The sequence below is a fragment of the Schistocerca cancellata genome, chromosome 2, assembly GCF_023864275.1.
Source record: "Schistocerca cancellata isolate TAMUIC-IGC-003103 chromosome 2, iqSchCanc2.1, whole genome shotgun sequence".
In the NCBI taxonomy this organism is placed as follows: Eukaryota; Metazoa; Arthropoda; class Insecta; order Orthoptera; family Acrididae; genus Schistocerca; species Schistocerca cancellata.
This window is the reverse complement of record NC_064627.1, coordinates 497,110,309-497,131,959: the sequence shown is the minus strand read 5'-3', so window position 1 is coordinate 497,131,959 and position 21,651 is coordinate 497,110,309. Positions and strand designations below refer to the sequence as shown.

General features: G+C 39.1%; 1 protein-coding gene across 2 annotated transcripts in view; it reads right to left on the bottom strand.

Moving 5' to 3' along the window:
• LOC126162035 (tubulin-specific chaperone E) overlaps window positions 1-21,651 on the bottom strand; it is a 76,743-nt gene that overhangs the window by 4,789 nt on the left and 50,303 nt on the right. For both annotated transcript variants that reach the window (XR_007534986.1, XM_049918262.1), the window contains exons 6-8: window positions 19,113-19,243; window positions 18,711-18,840; window positions 14,838-14,969 (exon numbers count right to left, since the gene is read on the bottom strand). Coding sequence is in view for 1 of the 2 variants with exons in the window: in XM_049918262.1 (XP_049774219.1) it covers window positions 14,838-14,969; window positions 18,711-18,840; window positions 19,113-19,243 (393 nt within the window). In the remaining variant the exon portion in view is untranslated. The remainder of the gene's footprint in view (window positions 1-14,837; window positions 14,970-18,710; window positions 18,841-19,112; window positions 19,244-21,651) is intronic.

Sequence of the window (21,651 nt, the reverse complement as noted above, 5' to 3'; positions counted from 1 at the left end):
CATTATCACTTGTCACGCAGCTTCACAATGAAAGCTGCACTACTTGTCAGGTAACTAACAGAAATTTCCAACCCCTGTATCTGTAAACACAGATAATCTGAAAAAAAGAGTTACTAATAAATAATGAGGTATGTCTTTAATTTTCTTTTGAACTAGTTTGAGATTCCCAATTCCTTACTTTATGTTAGACTAGCTGTTACCCATGGCTGTGTTTGCATATCGGCAGCTTTTTTATGATAAGTTATGGTCAGTAAGTAAGCTGCTGTACATGCAATGACATCAGCTACCTTAATGTGTCTGCCTGTTTGGGACAGCATAGCATATGAAGTGCTTTCAACTCTCCCTCCTCCCAAGTTGTACCAACGCATGGTGCACTGGCGTGCGTAGTGTCACTGCCGAGCAGTGCATACAGAGGGGCATGGGCAGGAGTGCGTATCTGTGCTTCATGCTCTTGAAATAGTGTGAGGGTATGGACTAAACACATTGAAGATTGTATAAGCACTGTATTCATTATTTTGAATCTTATCAAATAGCACGTATCAACCAATAAAATCATTTTCACAAATATCATGAAGTTCAAGAGTAAATATTATTCCATAATTTGCATAACATTTTTTCAAATCAATAAGTACCTTTCCTACACACTCTCTAAAGTAGACTATGTTCTTCTTCAGGGTTCAAGCCATACTGTTACCAAATTTCATCGAAAGAATTCAGGGGGGTTAGTAACAATAAATTTAAGCGTCATGCATAATGTGCCAGTTTTTCACACAACTCATTGTTTACGATGTCATATATCCTGAACCATGTGTTGTACAATGATATAACTTTGCAGCTACATTCAGTGGTATATGTGAACACTGTCAGAAAAATGTGTCATGAATAATGAATAAGTAATAAATCAAAACGACATGCCTGATCGAAAACCGGAGGAGCGGGGGCGTGGGGTGGGGGTGGGGGGAGTTGTCACTGAGATAAAGAAGTTTGCTGCAAGTCACTACGTACTGTTATTCTCAAAACCTGGATGAATAAAATCCGGGTATTTGCAAGTCGTAGCCTACACTACTACTTCATCTCTGTCACCACACCTCTGATACATAGGTTCTTATTGCCACAGTGATTCTTTCCAGAATCAAGACAAAGTTTGGCTGAAATCAAACCAGTGCTCCAAAAGGAGATGTGGAAGGTACATACATACATTTTTGCAATATGAATGAGTATCTTTTTTTTCCATCATGCAGTTTTGATACAGTGCCCCTAACTATGCTTACGTAATCTGAAAAAACCTTGTGAAAATTCATCTAGTAATTTAGAATAAAAGTGTGTCCAAAAACAAACAAACAGGCAGGCAGACAGATACACAGTTTTTCAGATTTGTTATTGGTATAGGCGGGAGCTTGTTGCACCAGAGTAGGTAACTTCACTTTGAACCCACAACAAAGAGGCAAACACTACATGAATATTACATGTGTGTCTTGTATTCCAATTCTGTAGATCACAGTTAAACTGAAACATATCTTTATCATTGGCTATAAAAAGCATTTAAGAGTAAATGTATTTGGAAGTTTGTGTAAGAATTAAAGATCTTTAAATAGGCTACTGCAAGATGTGCAGTTATCTACTTTGCACAATATTTTTACTGGTCACTTCTACTGAATAAATACTGTATTTAATTTAGGTGCCTTGCTTCCGAAGATAATTATATAACACAACAGGGAGTAGAAATATGCAAAATTGGCCAATTCTCAAAATTTTAGATGAGAGATGCTTCTTTGGAAAAAAACATGCTGAAATGCAGTTTTTGATTAGTTTCTTTCTGTGTAGACTCAATTTTAATTTTTTATCCAGCTGAGCCTCAAGTAATTTTAAATACACAAATAAACTGCCCCCCCCCCCCCCCTATGAATCATGGACCTTGCCGTTGGTGGGGAGGCTTGAGTGCCTCAGTGATACAGATAGCCGTACCATAGGTGCAACCACAATGGAGGGGTATCTGTTGAGAGGCCAGACAAACATGTGGTTCCTGAAGAGGGGCAGCAGTCTTTTCAGTAGTTGCAGGGGCAACAGTCTGGATGATTGACTGATCTGACCTTGTAACACTAACCAAAACAGCCTTGCTGCGCTGGTACTGCGAACGGCTGAAAGCAAGGGGAAACTACAGCCGTAACTTTTCCCGAGGGCATGCAGCTTTACTGCATGGTTAAATGATGATGGCGTCCTCTTGGGTAAAATATTCCGGAGGTAAAATAGTCCCCCATTCAGATCTGCGGGCGGGGACTACTCAAGAGGACGTTGTTATCAGGAGAAAGAAAACTGGCGTTCTACGGGTCGGAGTGTGGAATGTCAAATCCCTTAATCAGGCAGGTCGGTTAGAAAATTTAAAAAGGGAAATGGATAGGTTAAAGTTAGATATAGTGGGAATTAGTGAAGTCTGGTAGCAGGAGGAACAAGACTTCTGGTCAGGTGAATACAGGGTTATAAATACAAAATCAAATACGGGTAATGTAGGAGTAGGTTTAATAATGAATAAAAAAATAGGAGTGAGGGTAAGCTACTACAAACAGCATAGTGAACGCATTATTGTGGCCAAGATAGACACGAAGCCCACGCCTATTACAGTAGTACACGTTTATATACCAACCAGCTCTGCAGATGATGAAGAAATTGATAAAATTTATGATGAGATAAAAGAAATTATTCAGGTAGTGAAGGGAGATGAAAATTTAATAGTCATGGGTGACTGGAATTCGAGAGTAGGAAAAGGAAGAGAAGGAAACATAGTAGGTGAATATGGATTGGGGCTAAGAAATGAAAGAGGAAGCCATCTGGTAGAATTATGCACACAGCATAACTTTATCATAGTTAACACTTGGTTTAAGAATCATGAAAGCTGGTTGTATACATGGAAGAATCCTCGAGATACTAGAAGGTATCAGATAGATTATATAATGGTAAGACAGAGATTTAGGGACCAGGTTTTAAATTTTAAGACATTTCTAGGGGCAGATGTGGACTCTGACCACAATCTATTGGTTATAAACTGTAGATTAAAACTGAAGAAACTGCAAAAAGGTGGGAATTTAAGGAGGTGGGACCTGGATAAACTGACTAAACCAGAGGTTGTACAGAGTTTCAGGGAGAGCATAAGGGAACAATTGTCACGAATGGGGGAAAAAAATACAGTAGAAGAAGAATGGGTAGCTCTGAGGGATGAAGTAGTGAAGGCAGCAGAGGATCAAGTAGGTAAAACGACGAGGGCTAGTAGAAATCCTTGGGTGACAGAAGAAATATTGAATTTAATTGATGAAAGGAGAAAATATAAAAATGCAGTAAATGAAGCAGGCAAAAGGGAATACAAACGTCTCAAGAATGAGATCGACAGGAAGTGCAAAATGGCTAAGCAGGGATGGCTAGAAGACAAATTTAAAGATGTAGAGGCTTATCTCACTAGGGGTAAGATAGATATTGCCTACAGGAAAATTAAAGAGACCTTTGGAGAAAAGAGAACCACTTGCATGAACATCAAGAGCTCAGATGGAAACCCAGTTCTAAGCAAAGAAGGGAAAGCAGATAGGTGGAAGGAATATATAGAGGGTCTATACAAGGGCCGTGTACTTGAGGACAATATTATGGAAGTGGAAGAGGATGTAGATGAAGATGAAATGGGAGATACGATACTGCATGAAGAGTTTGACAGAGCACTGAAAGACCTGAGTCGAAACAAGGCCCCCGGAGTAGACAACATTCCATTGGAACTACTGACGGCCTTGGGAGAGCCAGTCCTGACAAAACTCTACCACCTGGTGAGCAAGATGTATGAGACAGGCGAAATACCCTCAGACTTCACGAAGAATATAATAATTCCAATCCCAAAGAAATCAGGTGCTGACAGATGTGAAAATTACCGAACTATCAGTTTAATAAGTCACAGCTGCAAAATACTAACGTGAATTCTTTACAGACGAATGGAAAAACTAGTAGAAGCCAACCTCGGGGAAGATCAGTTTGGATTCCGTAGAAATATTGGAACAAGTGAGACAATACTGACTCTACGACTTATCTTAGAAGAAAGATTAAGGAAAGGCAAACCTATGTTTCTAGCATTTGTAGACTTAGAGAAAGCTTTTGACAATGTTGACTGGAATACTTTCTTTCAAATTCTAAAGGTGGCAGAGGTAAAATACAGGGAGCAAAAGGCCATTTACAATTTGTACAGAAACCAGATGGCAGTTATAAGAGTCAAGGGACATGAAAGGGAAGCAATGGTTGGGAAGGGAGTGAGACAGGGTTGTAGCCTCTCCCCAATGTTATTCAATCTGTATATTGAGCAAGCAGTAAAGGAAACAAAAGAAAAATTCGGAGTAGGTATTAAAATCCATGGAGAAGAAATAAAAACTTTGAGGTTCGCCGATGACATTGTAATTCTGTCAGAGGCAGCAAAGGTCTTGGAAGAGCAGTTGAACGGAATGGATAGTGTCTTGAAAGGAGGATATAAGATGAACATCAACAAAAGCAAAACGAGGATAATGGAATGTAGTCGAATTAAGTCCGGTGATGCTGAGGGAATTAGATTAGGAAATGAGACACTTAAAGTAGTAAAGGAGTTTTGCTATTTGGGGAGCAAAATAACTGATGATGGTCGAAGTAGAGAGAATATAAAATGTAGACTGGCAAGGAAAGAGTTTCTGAGGAAAACTTTTTTAACATCGAGTATAGATTTAAATGTCAGGAAGTCGTTTCTGAAAGTATTTGTGTGGAGTGAAACATGGACGATAACTAGTTTGGACAAGAAGAGAATAGAAGCTTTCGAAATGTGGTGCTACAGAAGAATGCTGAAGATTAGATGGGTAGATCATATAACTAATGAGGAGGTACTGAATAGAATTGGGGAGAAGAGGAGTTTGTGGCACAACTTGACTAGAAAAAGGAATCAGTTGGTAGGACATGTTCTGAGGCATCAAGGGATCACCAATTTAGTATTGGAGGGCAGCGTGGAGGGTAAAAATCGTAGAGGGAGACCAAGAGATGAATACACTAAGCGGATTCAGAAGGATGTAGGTTGTAGTAAGTACTGGGAGATGAAGAAGCTTGCACAGGATAGAGTAGCATAGAGAGCTGCAACAAACCAGTCTCAGGACTGAAGACCACAACAACAACAACAACAACAACAACTTATTTGTAATCAGGGGATTAAAATACCACAGAATACGAAAAGAGAAATTTATATAAAGTTCAGAATAAGTCTCGACCCAAAGTTACTTGCATTTACCAAAAAGTACTACAATATTTTAAGGAAAATCATTAAATTGTACAGAAACATGCACAAAAAAAAATTACTAAGACTATATGAAATGGATCACTGGACAAACAGTTAGTGTACAAGATACTGTAACAATTAAACTAAAGGAAAATGATGTGGCTGATATTTCAGAAGTAGCAAGTGTTTTAACAATCATTTTCTAAATGTAGCAGCAAAAATATGGTTAAATGGTTCAGTTGAAGAAACAAGAGCATATATTAAAAATTGTCATTCCACAAAACTTTGATCAACTAGAAGTGGCACCAACCTCTTTCACTGAAATTAACAGAATTCAAAAATTTCTAAGAAACGAAAGCATGAATGGTGCTGGAATTTCAAACAGAATGCTGGAACTTAGTTTTAACTTAATAAGTATTGTCATCAGTGATGTATGTAATCCAGCAGGAAATTTTCCCAGACACATAATAATACCTATCTGTGGAACTTCTTTATAAGTAACAAAAACTTAAATAAGTATCGTCTAATTTCCTAACAGATATCTTTTTCCAAAATATTTGACAAAGTAATGTACTCCAGAATACTCTCACATTTAATTGGTAACAATTTACTTAGCACATTGCAGTTTGCATTCAAGAAGGATTACTCAACTGAAGATTCTACTTATAAATTCGGTCACCAAATATTACAGGCCTTAAACAATAAAATACAGCCACATGATATTTTCTGTGATCATTCCAAGGGTTTGATTGCACAGATCATGTTACTCTCCTACAAAAACTTGGGTTTTATGGAACTGATGTCTTTAAACACGATTAGATTAGATTGGATCATGAATACGATATTTCGTAATGATGTGTAACGAGTCAAATTTTCCTATACATGACATAATTAAGTTAATTTAACAACATACTTAAGTTAATATAACGACTTTTTTATTTTTATTTTTTATTTTGTTAATTTATATCTAAAAATTCCTCTATGGAGTAGAAGGAGTTGTCATTCAGAAATTCTTTTAATTTCTTCTTAAATACTTGTTGGTTATTTGTCAGACTTTTGATACTATTGGGTAAGTGACCAAAGACTTTAGTGGCAGTATTATTCACCCCTTTCTGTGCCAAAGTTAGATTTAATCTTGAATAGTGAAGATCATCCTTTCTCCTAGTATTGTAGTTATGCACACTGCTATTACTTTTGAATTGGGTTTAGTTGTTAATAACAAATTTCATAAGAGAGTATATATACTGAGAAGCTACTGTGAATATCCCTAGATCCTTAAATAAATGTCTGCAGGATGATCTTGGGTGGACTCCAGCTATTATTCTGACTACACGCTTTTGTGCAATAAATACTTTATTCCTCAGTGATGAATTACCCCAAAATATGATGTCATATGAAAGCAATGAGTGAAAATAGGCGTAGTAAGCTAATTTACTAAGATGTTTATCACCAAAATTTGCAATGACCCTTATTGCATAAGTAGCTGAACTCAAACGTTTCAGCAGATCATCAATGTGTTTCTTCCAATTTAATCTCTCATCAATGGACACACCTAAAAATTTGGAATGTTGTACCTTAGTTATATGCTTCTGATTAAGGTCTATATTTATTAATGGTGTCATACCATTCACTTTATGGAACTGTATGTACTGTGTCTTATCAAAATTCAGTGAGAGTCCGTTTACAAGGAACCACTTAGTAATTTTCTGAAAGACAGTATTGACTATTTCATCAGTTAATTCTTGCTTGTCAGGTGTGATTACTATACTTGTATCATCAGCAAAGAGAACTAACTTTGCCTCTTCATGACTATAGAATGGTAAGTCATTAATATACACTCCTGGAAATTGAAATAAGAACACCGTGAATTCATTGTTCCAGGAAGGGGAAACTTTATTGACACATTCCTGGGGTCAGATACATCACATGATCACACTGACAGAACCACAGGCACATAGACACAGGCAACAGAGCATGCACAATGTCGGCACTAGTACAGTGTATATCCACCTTTCGCAGCAATGCAGGCTGCTATACTCCCATGGAGACGATCGTAGAGATGCTGGATGTAGTCCTGTGGAACGGCTTGCCATGCCATTTCCACCTGGCGCCTCAGTTGGACCAGCGTTCGTGCTGGACGTGTAGACCGCGTGAGACGACGCTTCATCCAGTCCCAAACATGCTCAATGGGGGACAGATCCTGACATCTTGCTGGCCAGGGTAGTTGACTTACACCTTCTAGAGCACGTTGGGTGGCACGGGATACATGCGGACGTGCATTGTCCTGCTGGAACAGCAAGTTCCCTTGCCGGTCTAGGATTGGTAGAACGATGGGTTCGATGACGGTTTGGATGTACCGTGCACTATTCAGTGTCCCCTCGACGATCACCAGTGGTGTACGGCCAGTGTAGGAGATCGCTCCCCACACCATGATGCCGGGTGTTGGCCCTGTGTGCCTCGGTCGTATGCAGTCCTGATTGTGGCGCTCACCTGCACGGCGCCAAACACGCATACGACCATCATTGGCACCAAGGCAGAAGCGACTCTCATCGCTGAAGACGACACGTCTCCATTCGTCCCTCCATTCACGCCTGTCGCGACACCACTGGAGGCGGGCTGCACGATGTTGGGGCGTGAGCGGAAGACGGCCTAACGGTGTGCAGGACCATACCCCAGCTTCATGGAGACGGTTGCGAATGGTCCTCGCTGATACCCCAGGAGCAACAGTGTCCCTAATTTGCTGGGAAGTGGCGGTGCGGTCCCCTACGGCACTGCGTAGGATCCTACGGTCTTGGCGTGCATCCGTGCGTCGCTGCGGTCCGGTCCCAGGTCGACGTGCACGTGCACCTTCCGCCGACCACTGGCGACAACATCGATGTACTGTGGAGACCTCACGCCCCACGTGTTGAGCAATTCGGCAGTACGTCCACCCGGCCTCCCGCATGCCCACTATACGCCCTCACTCAAAGTCCGTCAACTGCACATACGGTTCACGTCCACGCTGTCGCGGCAAGCTACCAGTGTTAAAGACTGCGATGGAGCTCCGTATGCCACGGCAAACTGGCTGACACTGACGGCGGCGGTGCACAAATGCTGCGCAGCTAGCGCCATTCGACGGCCAATATCGCGGTTCCTGGTGTGTCCCCTGTGCCGTGCGTGTGATCATTGCTTGTACAGCCCTCTCGCAGTGTCCGGAGCAAGTATGGTGGGTCTGACACACCGGTGTCAATGTGTTCTTTTTTCCATTTCCAGGAGTGTATATTAAGAACAACAAAGGACCCAAGACTGACCCTTGTGGAACCCCATTCTTGATAGTTCCCCAGTTTGAGGAATGTGCTGATCTTTGCATATTATGAAAACTGCTTATTTCAACTTTCTGCACTCTTCCAGTTAGGTATGAATTAAACCATTTGTGCACTGTCCCACTCATGCCACAATACTTGAGCTTGTCTAGCAGAATTTCATGATTTACACAATCAAAAGCCTTTGAGAGATCACAAAAAATCCCAATGGGTGGTGTTCGGTTATTCAGATCATTCAAAATTTGATTGGTGAAAGCATATATGGCATTTTCTCTTGAAAAACCTTTCTGGAAACCAAACTGACATTTTGTTAGTACTTCATTTTTACAGATATGTGAAGCTACTCTTGAATACATTACTTTCTCAAAAATTTTGGATACAGCTGTTAGAAGGGAGATAGGGCGGTAATTGTTGACATCAGATCTATCCCCCTTTTTATGCAAAGGTATAACAATAGCATATTTCAGCCCATCAGGGAAAATGCCCTGTTCCAGGGAGCTATTACACAGGTGGCTGAGAATCTTACTTATCTGTTGAGAACAAGCTTTTAGTATTTTGCTGGAAATGCCATCAATTCCATGTGAGTTTTTGCTTTTAAGCAAGTTTATTATTTTCCTAATTTCAGAGGGAGAAGTGGGTGAGATTTCAATTGTATCAAATTGCATAGGCATGGCCTCTTCCATTAACAGCCTAGCATCTTCTAATAAACGCCTGGATCCTACTATATCCACAACATTTAGAAAGTGATTATTAAAAATATTTTCAACTTCTGACTTTTTGTTCGTAAAGTTTTCATTCAATTTGATGGTAATACTGTCTTCCTGTGCTCTTGGTTGACCTGGTTCTCTTTTAATAATATTCCAAATTGTTTTAATTTTATTATCAGAGTTGCTCATTTCAGACATGATACACATACTTCTGGATTTTTTAATAACTTTTCTTAATATAACACAGTAGTTTTTATAATGTTTGATAGTTTCTGGGTCACTACTCTTTCTTGCTGTCAGATACACTTCCCTTTTCCGGTTACAAGATATTTTTATACCCTTAGTAAGCTATGGTTTGTTACAAGGTTTCTTAAGAGTATATTTAACTATTTTCTTGGAGAAGCAGTTTTCAAATGCATTTACAAAAATGTCATGAAATAAATTATATTTTAAATTGGCATAAGGTTCACAGTACACCTCATCCCAGTCTAACTGCTGTAGGCTTTCCTTGAAATCTGCAATTGTTAAATCGTACTATTTTGGAGGACTGTTTAGTATTGCTGAATGGAGCTATGTCATATATTGTAACTAGCTGTGCACCATGATCAGAGAGACCATTCTCAACAGCCTGAGCATTTATCTGGTTAAACTTATCTTGGTCTATACAGAAGTTATCTATCAGTGAGCTGCTATCCTTTACCACCCGAGTAGGAAAATCAATAACGGGTGTCAAATTGAAAGAACCAAGTAATACTTCAAGGTCATTTTTCCTATTACTCTCTTTCAGAGAATCTACATTGAAGTCTCCACAAATAATAATTTGCTTCCCCCTGTCTGACAGATAGCACAAGGAGTCCAAATTTTTCAGAAATAGATGAAAATTTCCTGATGGGGACCTATATACAGTTACAATTATAAATGTGCCTTTATTTAATTTAAGCTCACAGGCATATGCTGGTTTCAATAATATTTAACAAACTGAACACAAAATGTGTACTGGGTAATTCAAATAATGCTACAAGGAGAACAAATTTCAGTGACTGGGGAGAAATCATGAACAGAGTCCTTCAAGTTTCAATTTTGTGTCCACTCTTATTTTTCATATACAGGGTGGTCCATTGATAGTGATCGGGCCAAATATCTCACAAAATAAGCATCAAACGAAAAAACTACAAAGAACAAAACTCATCTATCTTGAAGGGGCAAACCAGATGGCGCTATGGTTGGCCCGCTAGATGGCACTGCTATAGGTCAAACGGATATCAACTGCGTTTTTTTAAAAATAGCAACCCCCATTTTTTATTACATATCCGTGTAGTACATAAAGTTTTATGTTTAATGTTTTAGTTGGACCACTTTTTTCGCTTTGTGATAGATGGCGCTGTAATAGTCACGAACGTATAAGTATGGTATCACGTAACATTCTGCCAGTGCGGACGGTATTTGCTTCGTGATACATTACCTATGTTAAAATGGACCGTTTACCAATTGTGGAAAAGGTCAATATCGTGTTGATGTATGGCTATTGTGATCAAAATGCCGAACGGGCATGTGCTATGTATGCTGCTCGGTACCCTGGATGACATCATCCAAGTGTCCGGACCGTTCGTCAGATAGTTACGTTATTTAAGGAAACAGGAAGTGTTCAGACACATGTGAAACGTCAGCCATGACCTGCAACAAATGATGATGCCCAAGTACGTGTTTTAGCTCCTGTCATGGCTAATCCGCACATCAGTAGCAGACAAATTGCGCGAGAGTCGGGAATCTCAAAAACGTCTATGTTGAGAATGCTACATCAACTTCGATTGCACCCGTACCATATTTCTAGGCAACAGCAATTGCATGGCGACGACTTTAAACGTCGTGTAAAGTTCTGCCACTGGGTACAAGAGAAATTACGAGACGATGACACATTTTCTGCACACATTCTATTTAGCGACGAAGCGTCATTCACCAACAGCAGTAACGTAAACCAGCATAATATTCACTATTGGGCAATGGAAAATCCACGATGGCTGCGACAAGTGGAACATCAGGGACCTTGGAGGGTTAATGTATGGTGCCGCATTATAGGAGGAAGGATAATTGGCCCCCATTTCATCGATGGCAATCTAAATGGTGCAATGTATGCTGATTTCCTACGTAATGTTCTACCAATGTTACTACAAGATGTTTCACTGCATGACAGAATGGCGATGTCCGGCACATAGCTTGCGTGTGGTTGAAGCAGTACTGAATAGCATATTTCTTGATGGGTGGATTGGTCATCGAAGCACCATACCATGGCCCGCACGTTCACCGGATCTGATGTTCCCGAATTTCTTTCTGAAGGAAGTTGAAGGGTATTTGCTATCGTGATCCACAGACAACACCTGACAACATGCGACAGCGCATTGTCAATGCATGTGCGAAAATTACGGAAGGCGAACTACTCGCTGTTGAGAGGAATGTCGTGACACGTATTGCCAAATGGATTGAGGTTGACGGACATCATTTTGAGCATTTATTGCATTAATGTGGTATTTACAGGTAATCACACTGTAACAGCATGCACTCTCAGAAATGATCAGTTCACAAAGTACATGTATCACATTGGAACAACCGAAACAAAATGTTCAAACATACCTACATTCTGTATTTTAATTTAAAAAACCTACCTGTTACCAACTGTTCGTCTAAAATTGTGAGCCATATGTTTGCGACTATTACAGCGCCATCTATCACAAAGCAAAAAAAGTGGTCCAACTAAAACATTCATATTTCTTTACATACTACACGAATATGCAATAAAAAATGGGAGTTCCTACTTTTAAAAAAATGCACTTGATATGCGTTTGACCTATGGCAGCGCCATCTAGGGGACCAACTATAGCGCCATCTGGTTTCCCCCTTCAAGCTAGACAAGTTTCGTTCTTGGTAGTTTTTTCGTTTGACACTTATTTTGTGAGATATTTGGCCTGGTCACAATCAATGGACCACCCTGTATGTGAATGATCTTCCACTTAACATCAATCAAGCAGAATTCGTCATTTTTACAGACATGACTAGTGTCATCATAAATCTCATTAGAGAGGAGCAACAAAAGAGACTGTTAAAAACACACTATACTCGGTCCTGTACAACAAATAGGGTCTTACCAACTACTGACGCAGCATCTGTGCAGGAATCAATAAATAGGGCTCCAAATTTTTGGCTGTACATATTGATGAAAATTTCAACTGTACGAAACATATCACACCAATATCACATCACTGAGATGCTCAAATAATTAAGTTCAGTTATTTTTACACTCTGAATATTTCCATTCTATAATACATATCTTATGTGATAATTTTCTGGGGTACCTCATTCATTAGTAAGAAAGCACTGACTGCACAGGAGCGAACAGTAAGAGTAATATACAGTATTCACCAGCAATCATCATGCAGGTACCCCTTCAGAGTTAGAAATTTAGACGCATTATGCAACACATATGTACGCTAATAAAATTCATCATAAATAATCTTTCACAATTTGAGAAGAACAGTGATGTCCATGCCTACGACAACTGGAGGAAAAAATGACATTTATGATCCATTATTCACACATCGAGTGCCATGTGGCCGCTGGCTGCTACAACAGGTGGCTCTGCTGTGCAGCCACCCACCTCATGGACATCAACTTGTTAAAGCTGCAAATGGCTCAAAAATTAATTCAATATGCATTAACAAAATTTTTTATTTTCCCCAATAAAATAAATTGTATGACAGGTAGAAATGCAAGTTTTCATTCTACTTCTCCATTTTATTAATCTACGACATCCTTCATTTCTAATATTTTTACGATTGTCACAACCGAATTTCATTATTAGTTGCATTTGGTCCTTACCAAATGGTTTTCCAACTTTTTTCCCCACAAGAATATACAATTGACAAACATGCTGTTCTCACCAATGTCTACTACTGCTATCATTTTTGCTATCATATCCAAAATTTACAACGAAAGATATGTTCTATGATTTTTCTCCTGCTTCTAAACTAAAATTATAGTTGTATGTTATTTGAGGTATCATCTGTTGTGCTTAAACAATGCTATTAATGTTTCGAAACAACAGTATGTGGAGCAGATAACACATTCAAAGGGATTTTGAATATTGCAATAGAAGCATCTGAGGTGCAAATACAATTCTCCCCAAAACTCATTCCACGATGGAATGTAACAATATTATGAAAAGGAAAGTTGCTACTCACCACACAACAGAGATGCTGGGTCACAGATACACACAACAAAAAGACTGTCACAAATAAAGCCTTCAGCCAGTAAGGCCTTCAACAAAATACGATACATGCACACACACATGCACGCACGCAAACAACACGTTTTGTGTGTGTACGCGCGTGCGCGCATATGCATGTATGTCTGTAATCTATTGTTGATGAAGGCCTTACTGGCCGAAAGCTTTATGAGACAGGCTTTTTGTTGTGCCTATCTGCGACTCAGCATCTCTGTTATATAGTGAGTAGCAACTTTCCTTTTCATAATATTGTTCTCCCCAGAAGATTTGCCAAATTTGTGATTGTAGACAGGTGTTGAAAGTAACAACCTTGTTAACAGAATGGTTTGACTTTTTAAGTGGGAAGGTGCTGCTTGGCAAATGACAGTAGTCACTTTATCGAGACAATGTTTGTCTGAGAAAACTGGAACCTTACAATATATTGTTGGTTTAAGTACCAACGGTTCCCTTCGTGGTCTTTCCTCTTAATGAGCAAATCCTGTCTTGCGCAAATCAAACTGTCAGTACACTGTTGGTGCTGCTTCTCCTTACAAGTGCCAATGTTCCACAGCATTACTATTTCAATTTAGTCAGTAACACAATGATATACCTTAGTGACCACCAGATTACACTTTATTGGCTCATATGTTGCAGAGTGTAACACTTAATTATGATTATATGTTGTTGTTGTTTTTTTTGTGCAACATAATAAATGGTATTTTTAGGCCCAGGATGGAATAACAACAATATGAAAAGGACAGATTGCTAATCACCACATACAGGAAGTGTGGAATCACAGACACCAATGAAATGACTATTGAACCTTTAACCTTCAGACAAAAACACCCTCCTCCAGAAGCAGAAGGAAGAAAAACACACACACACACACAAATAGCTACTGTTTACGGCCACTTGGGTCCAAGTGGTCATAATAGACATTAGCCGTGTGCAATCTATCTTTTTCATACTATTGTTAAATGATGTTTGTGTGGCAGATAGCATACTCATAGAACATGTAAAATGATCTCCAGTCTTATCAAACTTAGAATATAAATGTTTACCAGTGATCACACTATCATCACACAACCTGTGCTACAGAGCAACAGTTGTCACGTATGAGAGGACCTACTACTATTTCTACTCCTACGTGAGGTCTGTATCTATAGTATCAACATTGAAGATATGAAACTTCACCTGCATTGTTTGCAAAGCTACCATTTTGAAGATCCATTAAAATATGAAATACGGCAGAGCAAAAGAGAGACCTTTCCAAATTTATTAACATTCAACTTATGGAATTGATTAATCATTCATACCTTTAAATTGCCAATTCTAGCTATTATGAGCTGAAAGCATGTTTCCACAGTTTCATGCTGTAAAACCGGGTTGTCTCTGAACTTGAGGTCTTCTAGGCTTTTTAGTTTTTCCAGTTCACTGATATACTTCCACTGAAATTTTTTAAAGGGGGAAATGAGAATTTATTGACAATATACATTAAGTAATTATTACTATGGAAAAAATAAACAAACACACACACACACACACACACACACACACACACACACACACACAGAAATGAAGAGTGGGTGGGAGGGAGGGAGGGAGGGAGGGAGGGAGGGAGGGAGGGGGAGAGGGAGTGGGAAGGGGATTGGTGGAGAGAGAAGGGAAAGAGAGAGGGGAGAAAGAGGGAGATGGGGGGGGGGGGGAGAGAAAGAGAGAGAGAGAGAGAGAGAGAGAGAGAGAGAGAGACAGAGAGAGTCTTTTGATTAAAATAAAATCACTGACAGCAGGTGTTCAGAAGAGGGTGGAATTTTTGAAATAGTATACCAACTGCTGGTGTCAGTTTGATGTTGATGCTAGCAAGCAGTAGCATTACTTAGTTTGTGCACAGTGTTTAGCTAAGGTTGTTTTCTTACAGCTTTCTTTGTAGAAGTGAACAAAAACTACCTACCAGTGTATGACTATATATACTGAAATATTTTTATTAATTTGGTTTTCGACTTTGCCTATTTTGTAGGTGCTTCTGTTAACTGATACATAATTATTGACACAGTTCTTTAGACAATTTGACCAGACAGCAAGAGATCTTTTTATTTCACTTTTTAGATCCAAAACGGACTGTGCTTGTTGTGTATGGATGCCAGGAGAATTGAGTACAGACCTCCAGTATACTGACTGAATGACCCTTTGTGCCTTAACAACAGGTGCTGCCCTTTGCTGAAATTACAACTGAGCAAGTAGGAACCATCTCACCTTTTGTTGGACTACAGCTGACCTCCCAGCAAGGTACAGATTTCCACAGAGGTCCGGATTTCTAGCTACTGAAAGCTCCTATGTTAGGTGAGTATGGTGCCCTTCCAAGAAGTGGCAGCTAGATTGGGAAAGAAGGCCAGTGTGGATTCTGTATGGTTACCACCAGGTCTGTTCTGAGAAATGGAATAAGGTTTGCTTGCAGCTACTGAATTCAGTGTATGGAAATGAGTGCAAGCTGTGGCTTATATTAGCACCACTGATGCCTACTGCCTACATTCAGTGAGCATCTTCAGTTCCTTTCAGTGGCTGGCTGAAGTGATGAAGGCTGTTAGCCTCTTTCATGGTATGAATACAGACTCCATCACTTGTAGGATTGTCAAGGACCAACTGTGGTCCTTTCATTGCAGACACATGGAAGGCTTAAACCAGAGGCTCCATTAACTCTGTGACTATCTCAGGTGCTGATTTCTTGATCTGCACTATCGGGGTGAAACAGTAGGCCCCTTCACAGGTTACACATCCCAGAAGTAGCTACTTTAGTAGTGGGTACATGTGGCATGCAGATGAGAGATTCCCTAGGTCACAGAATCCTCTCAGTATACTGGACGGTCAGCTAGGAATAGTACACCAAGGAATCATGTGCAGGTTACATGTAGTTGTTACAAAGGAGAGTGAACATCTTTGTAAGCCACATGAAGAAAATTTAAAACTAAAATCAGTGGACTGGAGAAGCTTTCAGGGTAAAGTTCCAACATTATTAATAACTCATTAGTTGTAACAACACACATGCAATACTAGGAAATGGAAAGTAAACCAAAAGGATAGGATGGATACTAATGGCAGAAGTGTATTTTTAGCCACAAAGAATTTCATAATGTAAACTCCAGGCAGGAATATCAACAATGTAGGAAAAGACAGATTGCTTACCATTGTGAAGAGACCTTAAATTGCAGACAGGCACAATTAAAAAGACACTTACATAAAGCTTTCGGCTACAGCTTTCATCAGTAAAAGAGAGACGCACACCATTCATACAAGCAAGCAAGCACACATCATACACATATGACTGCCAATGCCAGCAGCTCGGGCATCCCAGCCAGAGCTGATGGTATTGGCAGTCATGTGTGCAAGATGTGTGCTTGCTTGCTTGTATGAATGGTGTGCGTCTCTCTTTTACTGATGAGGGCTGTAGCCGAAAGCTTTATGTAGGTGTCTTTTTAATTGTACCTGTCTGCAACTTAAGATGTCTTCATTATGGTAAGCAGCAATCTGTCTTTTTCTACATTGTTGAACTTTGTAATGTCTAATGAGATAGTATGAAGTCAGAATTCAATGCAGTATGGGTGAAGACAAGTGCTAAGGTGAGACTGAGATGGTTTTGAAATGTTACCATCCATTTGCATTAAGTGTTTAAGTGGCAGAATGCTTGTAAGAAAACCAAGAAAATATCTTCATTCCCCTATCGGGCCATAGTGATGAGAGGAGAGAGTGGAAGATGCATACATTAAGAATAAAAGACAAGGACAAAGCATTTTGTGACATTGTATTAAACATATTTTCAAACAATCGTTTAGAGCATTTGGTGAAACACCCAACTTACTAGGGAAACTTATTTGATTAGTTAGCAATGAGGAGGTCTGAACTTTTTGATTTAGTGAACATAAAGACAGGATTTTTTTAAATCACATTTTGTTCGCTTTTGCGCTTTTGTTAGTTGAATCTGCTCGGGGCGGATGTCGTAAGACATCCGTTTAAGTTCGTTGTTGATCGATTAACTCAGTTTTTTATTACAGAGGGCAGCTAACCCTTTGACCGAACATGCTGAGCTACCGTGCCAGCTATCCAACCTGAACTATGGTATCAATTTTTGTGCAGAGAACATGGCCACAGGGCACAAGTAATGATAAAGTCACCAGTAGGATTAATGAAGGACAAGGTGCAAATAGAGCAATGAACTCTGTTTTATTGAACAAAGGCTAAGAACAACAATGAAGAAGAGAATGTAAAATATGGCCACAATATTCAAATTACAGAAAAGGTCCATAAGAACAACCGAAGTAATAATAATTGGGATAATTCTAAAATTCTGTTTAAAGAGCCTGGGATCCTGACTGCTCCGTCAGAGTGTAATTATTACACTAACAACTGTAGTCATGATCATAGAACAAAAGTCAACTCAACTTTTATGTACGAAGAAAAATTAAACAAAAAATTCAAAACAGTATTTCCTACCTGAAAATCAATATGTAGAATAAACTGCTCAAGGAAACATAAGACATAATTAGAACCAATATGTTTAAAGAAGGCAGTTGCGTCTTTTTTTGGAAAAGGCTATGTCAGGAGTGTTCAAGAGTCATAGAACAAACACCAAACATTACCACCAACTGCTTCTACCCCACCATTCACTAAGTGATATGTAGAACGCGAGGTGGGGCAAGGGGAGGAGGTTGGAGGGGGGGAGGGGGATGGGTGGGTGGAAGGAGCTTCTGTCGTCACTATTAAACCCAGGAATGTGTTTCTTCTACTCTAAGGTGGAGCAGGCAGCATAACTGGGCTGGTTTTACAAGATGTTGAAAGCCATTCTCAACACTGCAAGCGGAATACTACTACACAGTATGTCTCAATGACGTATGTTTGATGCTACCATAGCATATTATTGAAAAATGAAAATAAAACACATTTTATGAGATCATGTAAAAGCATCATTTTCCCTTGATGTGTTGATAAAGGGCAGTTGTTTCACTGTGTATGCATAATAGCAAGATGTAAGGTGATAGTTAATTATTACCTTGAGTCATGCATACCTCACTACAAGCAGAACAAACATTTTGCATCTTTTCTTTAAGAACTGCTCAGTTTCTGTAAGTTTTAGTGAAAGCAATGTCATGTGTTCAGGCATTCTGATTACTATAAAAGTGTACTTAGTTAATACCAACATCACTGATGTTATTCTCTGAAAGATGCAGCTGTTTTAATGATGGAAAAAGTTCAGTCTTCTGTTGTTCATTCTCCAGCGGGAAGGCAATTTCACTCACACCTGTGTTTGAGATGTTCAAAACTTCTAACCTGTTAGGAAAAAAATTAAATCATGTCAATAGGAATCAAATAACATGTATGTATTACAGGTATGACACTTATTTCCATTACAGAAACATGACAGTCAAAAACAACGAACATAAATGCCATTTTTCAACGAAAAGCATCCAAGCAAGATTAAAAGGAAGATGATGAAGTGACTTTAAAAGATACAGCAATATTCATCACATCTATTTGGTCATATAAGGTAAATCTTTTCCAAACTTAATTATAATGGCATCACAATTGGAAGGAAAACTTACGTATTAAGTTTACCAAGTTTGTTGATTTCATGCCAGTGTCTAATTTTATTTCCTTCCAAATCTAAAAGTCGGAGGTTCTGTAGAATATTTGGGGGGGGACTGCTTACAGTCGTTATGCAGTTGAAGGGTACCTAGAAACAATATCACAGTTTCAACCACTTTATAGTACAGAAAGTGCACAATATATGATTATTATTTCATTTTATGACTTATCTGCTCTATGAACTATTGCTGTTGGTGTCTTCACCCTCACTTGCTCATTCTGTTGTAATTTTCTTATGCCTACAGTTTTTGTTTCATCTCAGGTTTCAGTTTAAATATACTGAAATGTATGACCACAAATCACACGGACAGAAACTACCTGACTGATACATATCTGAGGCAGTGATAGATTTCTTTGCAAAAAAGAAACCAGTTTCTCCATCTAGTGAAATCTGATCCAGTTGACAATTATTAAAGAAATGAGAAAAAAATTAGTCTCTTACCACTGAATAGCAAACTAGCAAGAAGATTTTGGTGAATATTTTTTTGGTTATATGGAGCTAATATTTTTAAAGTTTGTGTGCTGTGATGCTCATCAACTGGCCCTCACTCATCAACTACACGTTTTGTCTTTTCTTTCCCCAAGTCCTCTTGAATGTTTATTTACATGTTCCAGTTTTTTGTTGGCACTTGGTCAGCTTCTAAAGACTGTGCTTAAATTCATTTAATGTTTTAATATTACAGCACTCTCTTGAAAGCCAGTTACAACAGTCAGCTGCTAGCAGCACTTGTGATCAAAAATTCATTGCTTCTCTGTATGACATGCTCAACTTAGGCAAAAGATGCAGAAGCTACCAGTAAACAAACACAAGAGAGACAAGTAGATAGGGTGTACTAGTAGGAATGGCCAATATTCAGGGATATGACAGAAATGATCATTCAAAGCAAAAACAATCTTGTAAAAATGGGTTCTGAAATGCATAATTGAAGAGCCATGAACACTTCACCTTTGAGACCTCTTTGCTTTCCATAATTTGAGAGCCGTAGTATGGATTGAACCAAGAAAAAATTGTCCAGTAAACATGAGCTCATAGGTCCAAACCTTAACAGCTATAAGAACTTTTTCATCTTTGCTACTGTGAAACATATCTCTTCTGCTGATAAAGTGCTCATAGCTCTTATATCATCCATTTTAGAGCCCATGTTTACTAAACTTCTTTGCTTCAAATATTTGTTCCTGTCATATTCCTGAATACTGACCATTCCTCCTGGGACACTTTGTATAATGACTTTGAAAATTTAAATAAAAATTGCATGTTTACAGGCAGAATTTAAAAGTATTCATTATGAAATAGTAAATTCATTAGTATTCATTATGAAATAATGTAGTTGTTACTGTCACAACTACATTGCGCTCATGATGGACAATAAGGGAGCAAATATTATATCTGGCTTCCATGTACTCAAGCGAGACATTGTTATTTTGATTCACACACAGATAAAGTGATGATTCTAAATACTTTTTCAACAACATTAGGAGGAGGATAGACTGCAACTAACTGTAAAAATAATCCACTGAGTTGCAGACAGACACAATGAAAAGACTGTTACACATTAATAGCTTTTGGCCAAAGCTTTCTTGAGCAAAGAAAAAGAAACACACATACACAAGCAAGCACACCTTATACATACATGACCACTATGACTGGCAGCATCTCACACACACATGACCGCTTCCACTGGCAGCCCTGAGCGGATTCCGGTCAGAATTTTGTTTAACAATCTTTCTGTTGTGCCTGTCTTCAATTCAGTGGGTTATCTTAACAGTGAGTAACAATCTATCCTTTTCCTAATACTGTTGGTATTACAACCTGGAATTTGTACTGTTTTAACACTTTTTCAATTCTGAATATTCTAGCTTTTGCCAAAATATTCAATGATACATGGGTTCCCTTCTGCCAAGATGATCCATTACTCAGACATAATTTATATACGTTCATGCAAACAATGGAAAATCCAGGATAAAATGCAACAATATTATGAAAACAATAGTTGCTACTGGCCATATAACAGAAATACTGATTTGCAGATAGGCACAACAAAAAGACTGTCACAAAATGAGCATTTGGCCAACAAGGTCTCTGTCAAAAATAGACAGCTGACACACACACACACACACACACACACACACACACACACACACACAAAATCACCACAGCCTCTTGTAGCTCAAGCCAGACTGTGAGCAGCAGCGCATGATGGGAGAGGCAATCAAGTGGGGGTAAGGAGGAGGTGGGGTCAGGGAAGGGGAGGGATAGCATGGTAGGGGTGGGTGATGGTAAAATGCTGCTAGGGCTAGATACAGGGACAAGTTGGAGAGAATTGGGCAGCTACATGCAGAGTTGGGAGGTTAGACACAGATGGTGGGGGGAGCTTAGCAAAAAAGGAGAGAAGTAAAAAGACTGGGTATGTTGGTGGAATGGAGGGCTGTGTGTGTTGGAATGGGAACAGGGAAGAGGCTAAATGGGTACGCACAATGACTAGCAAAGGATGAGGC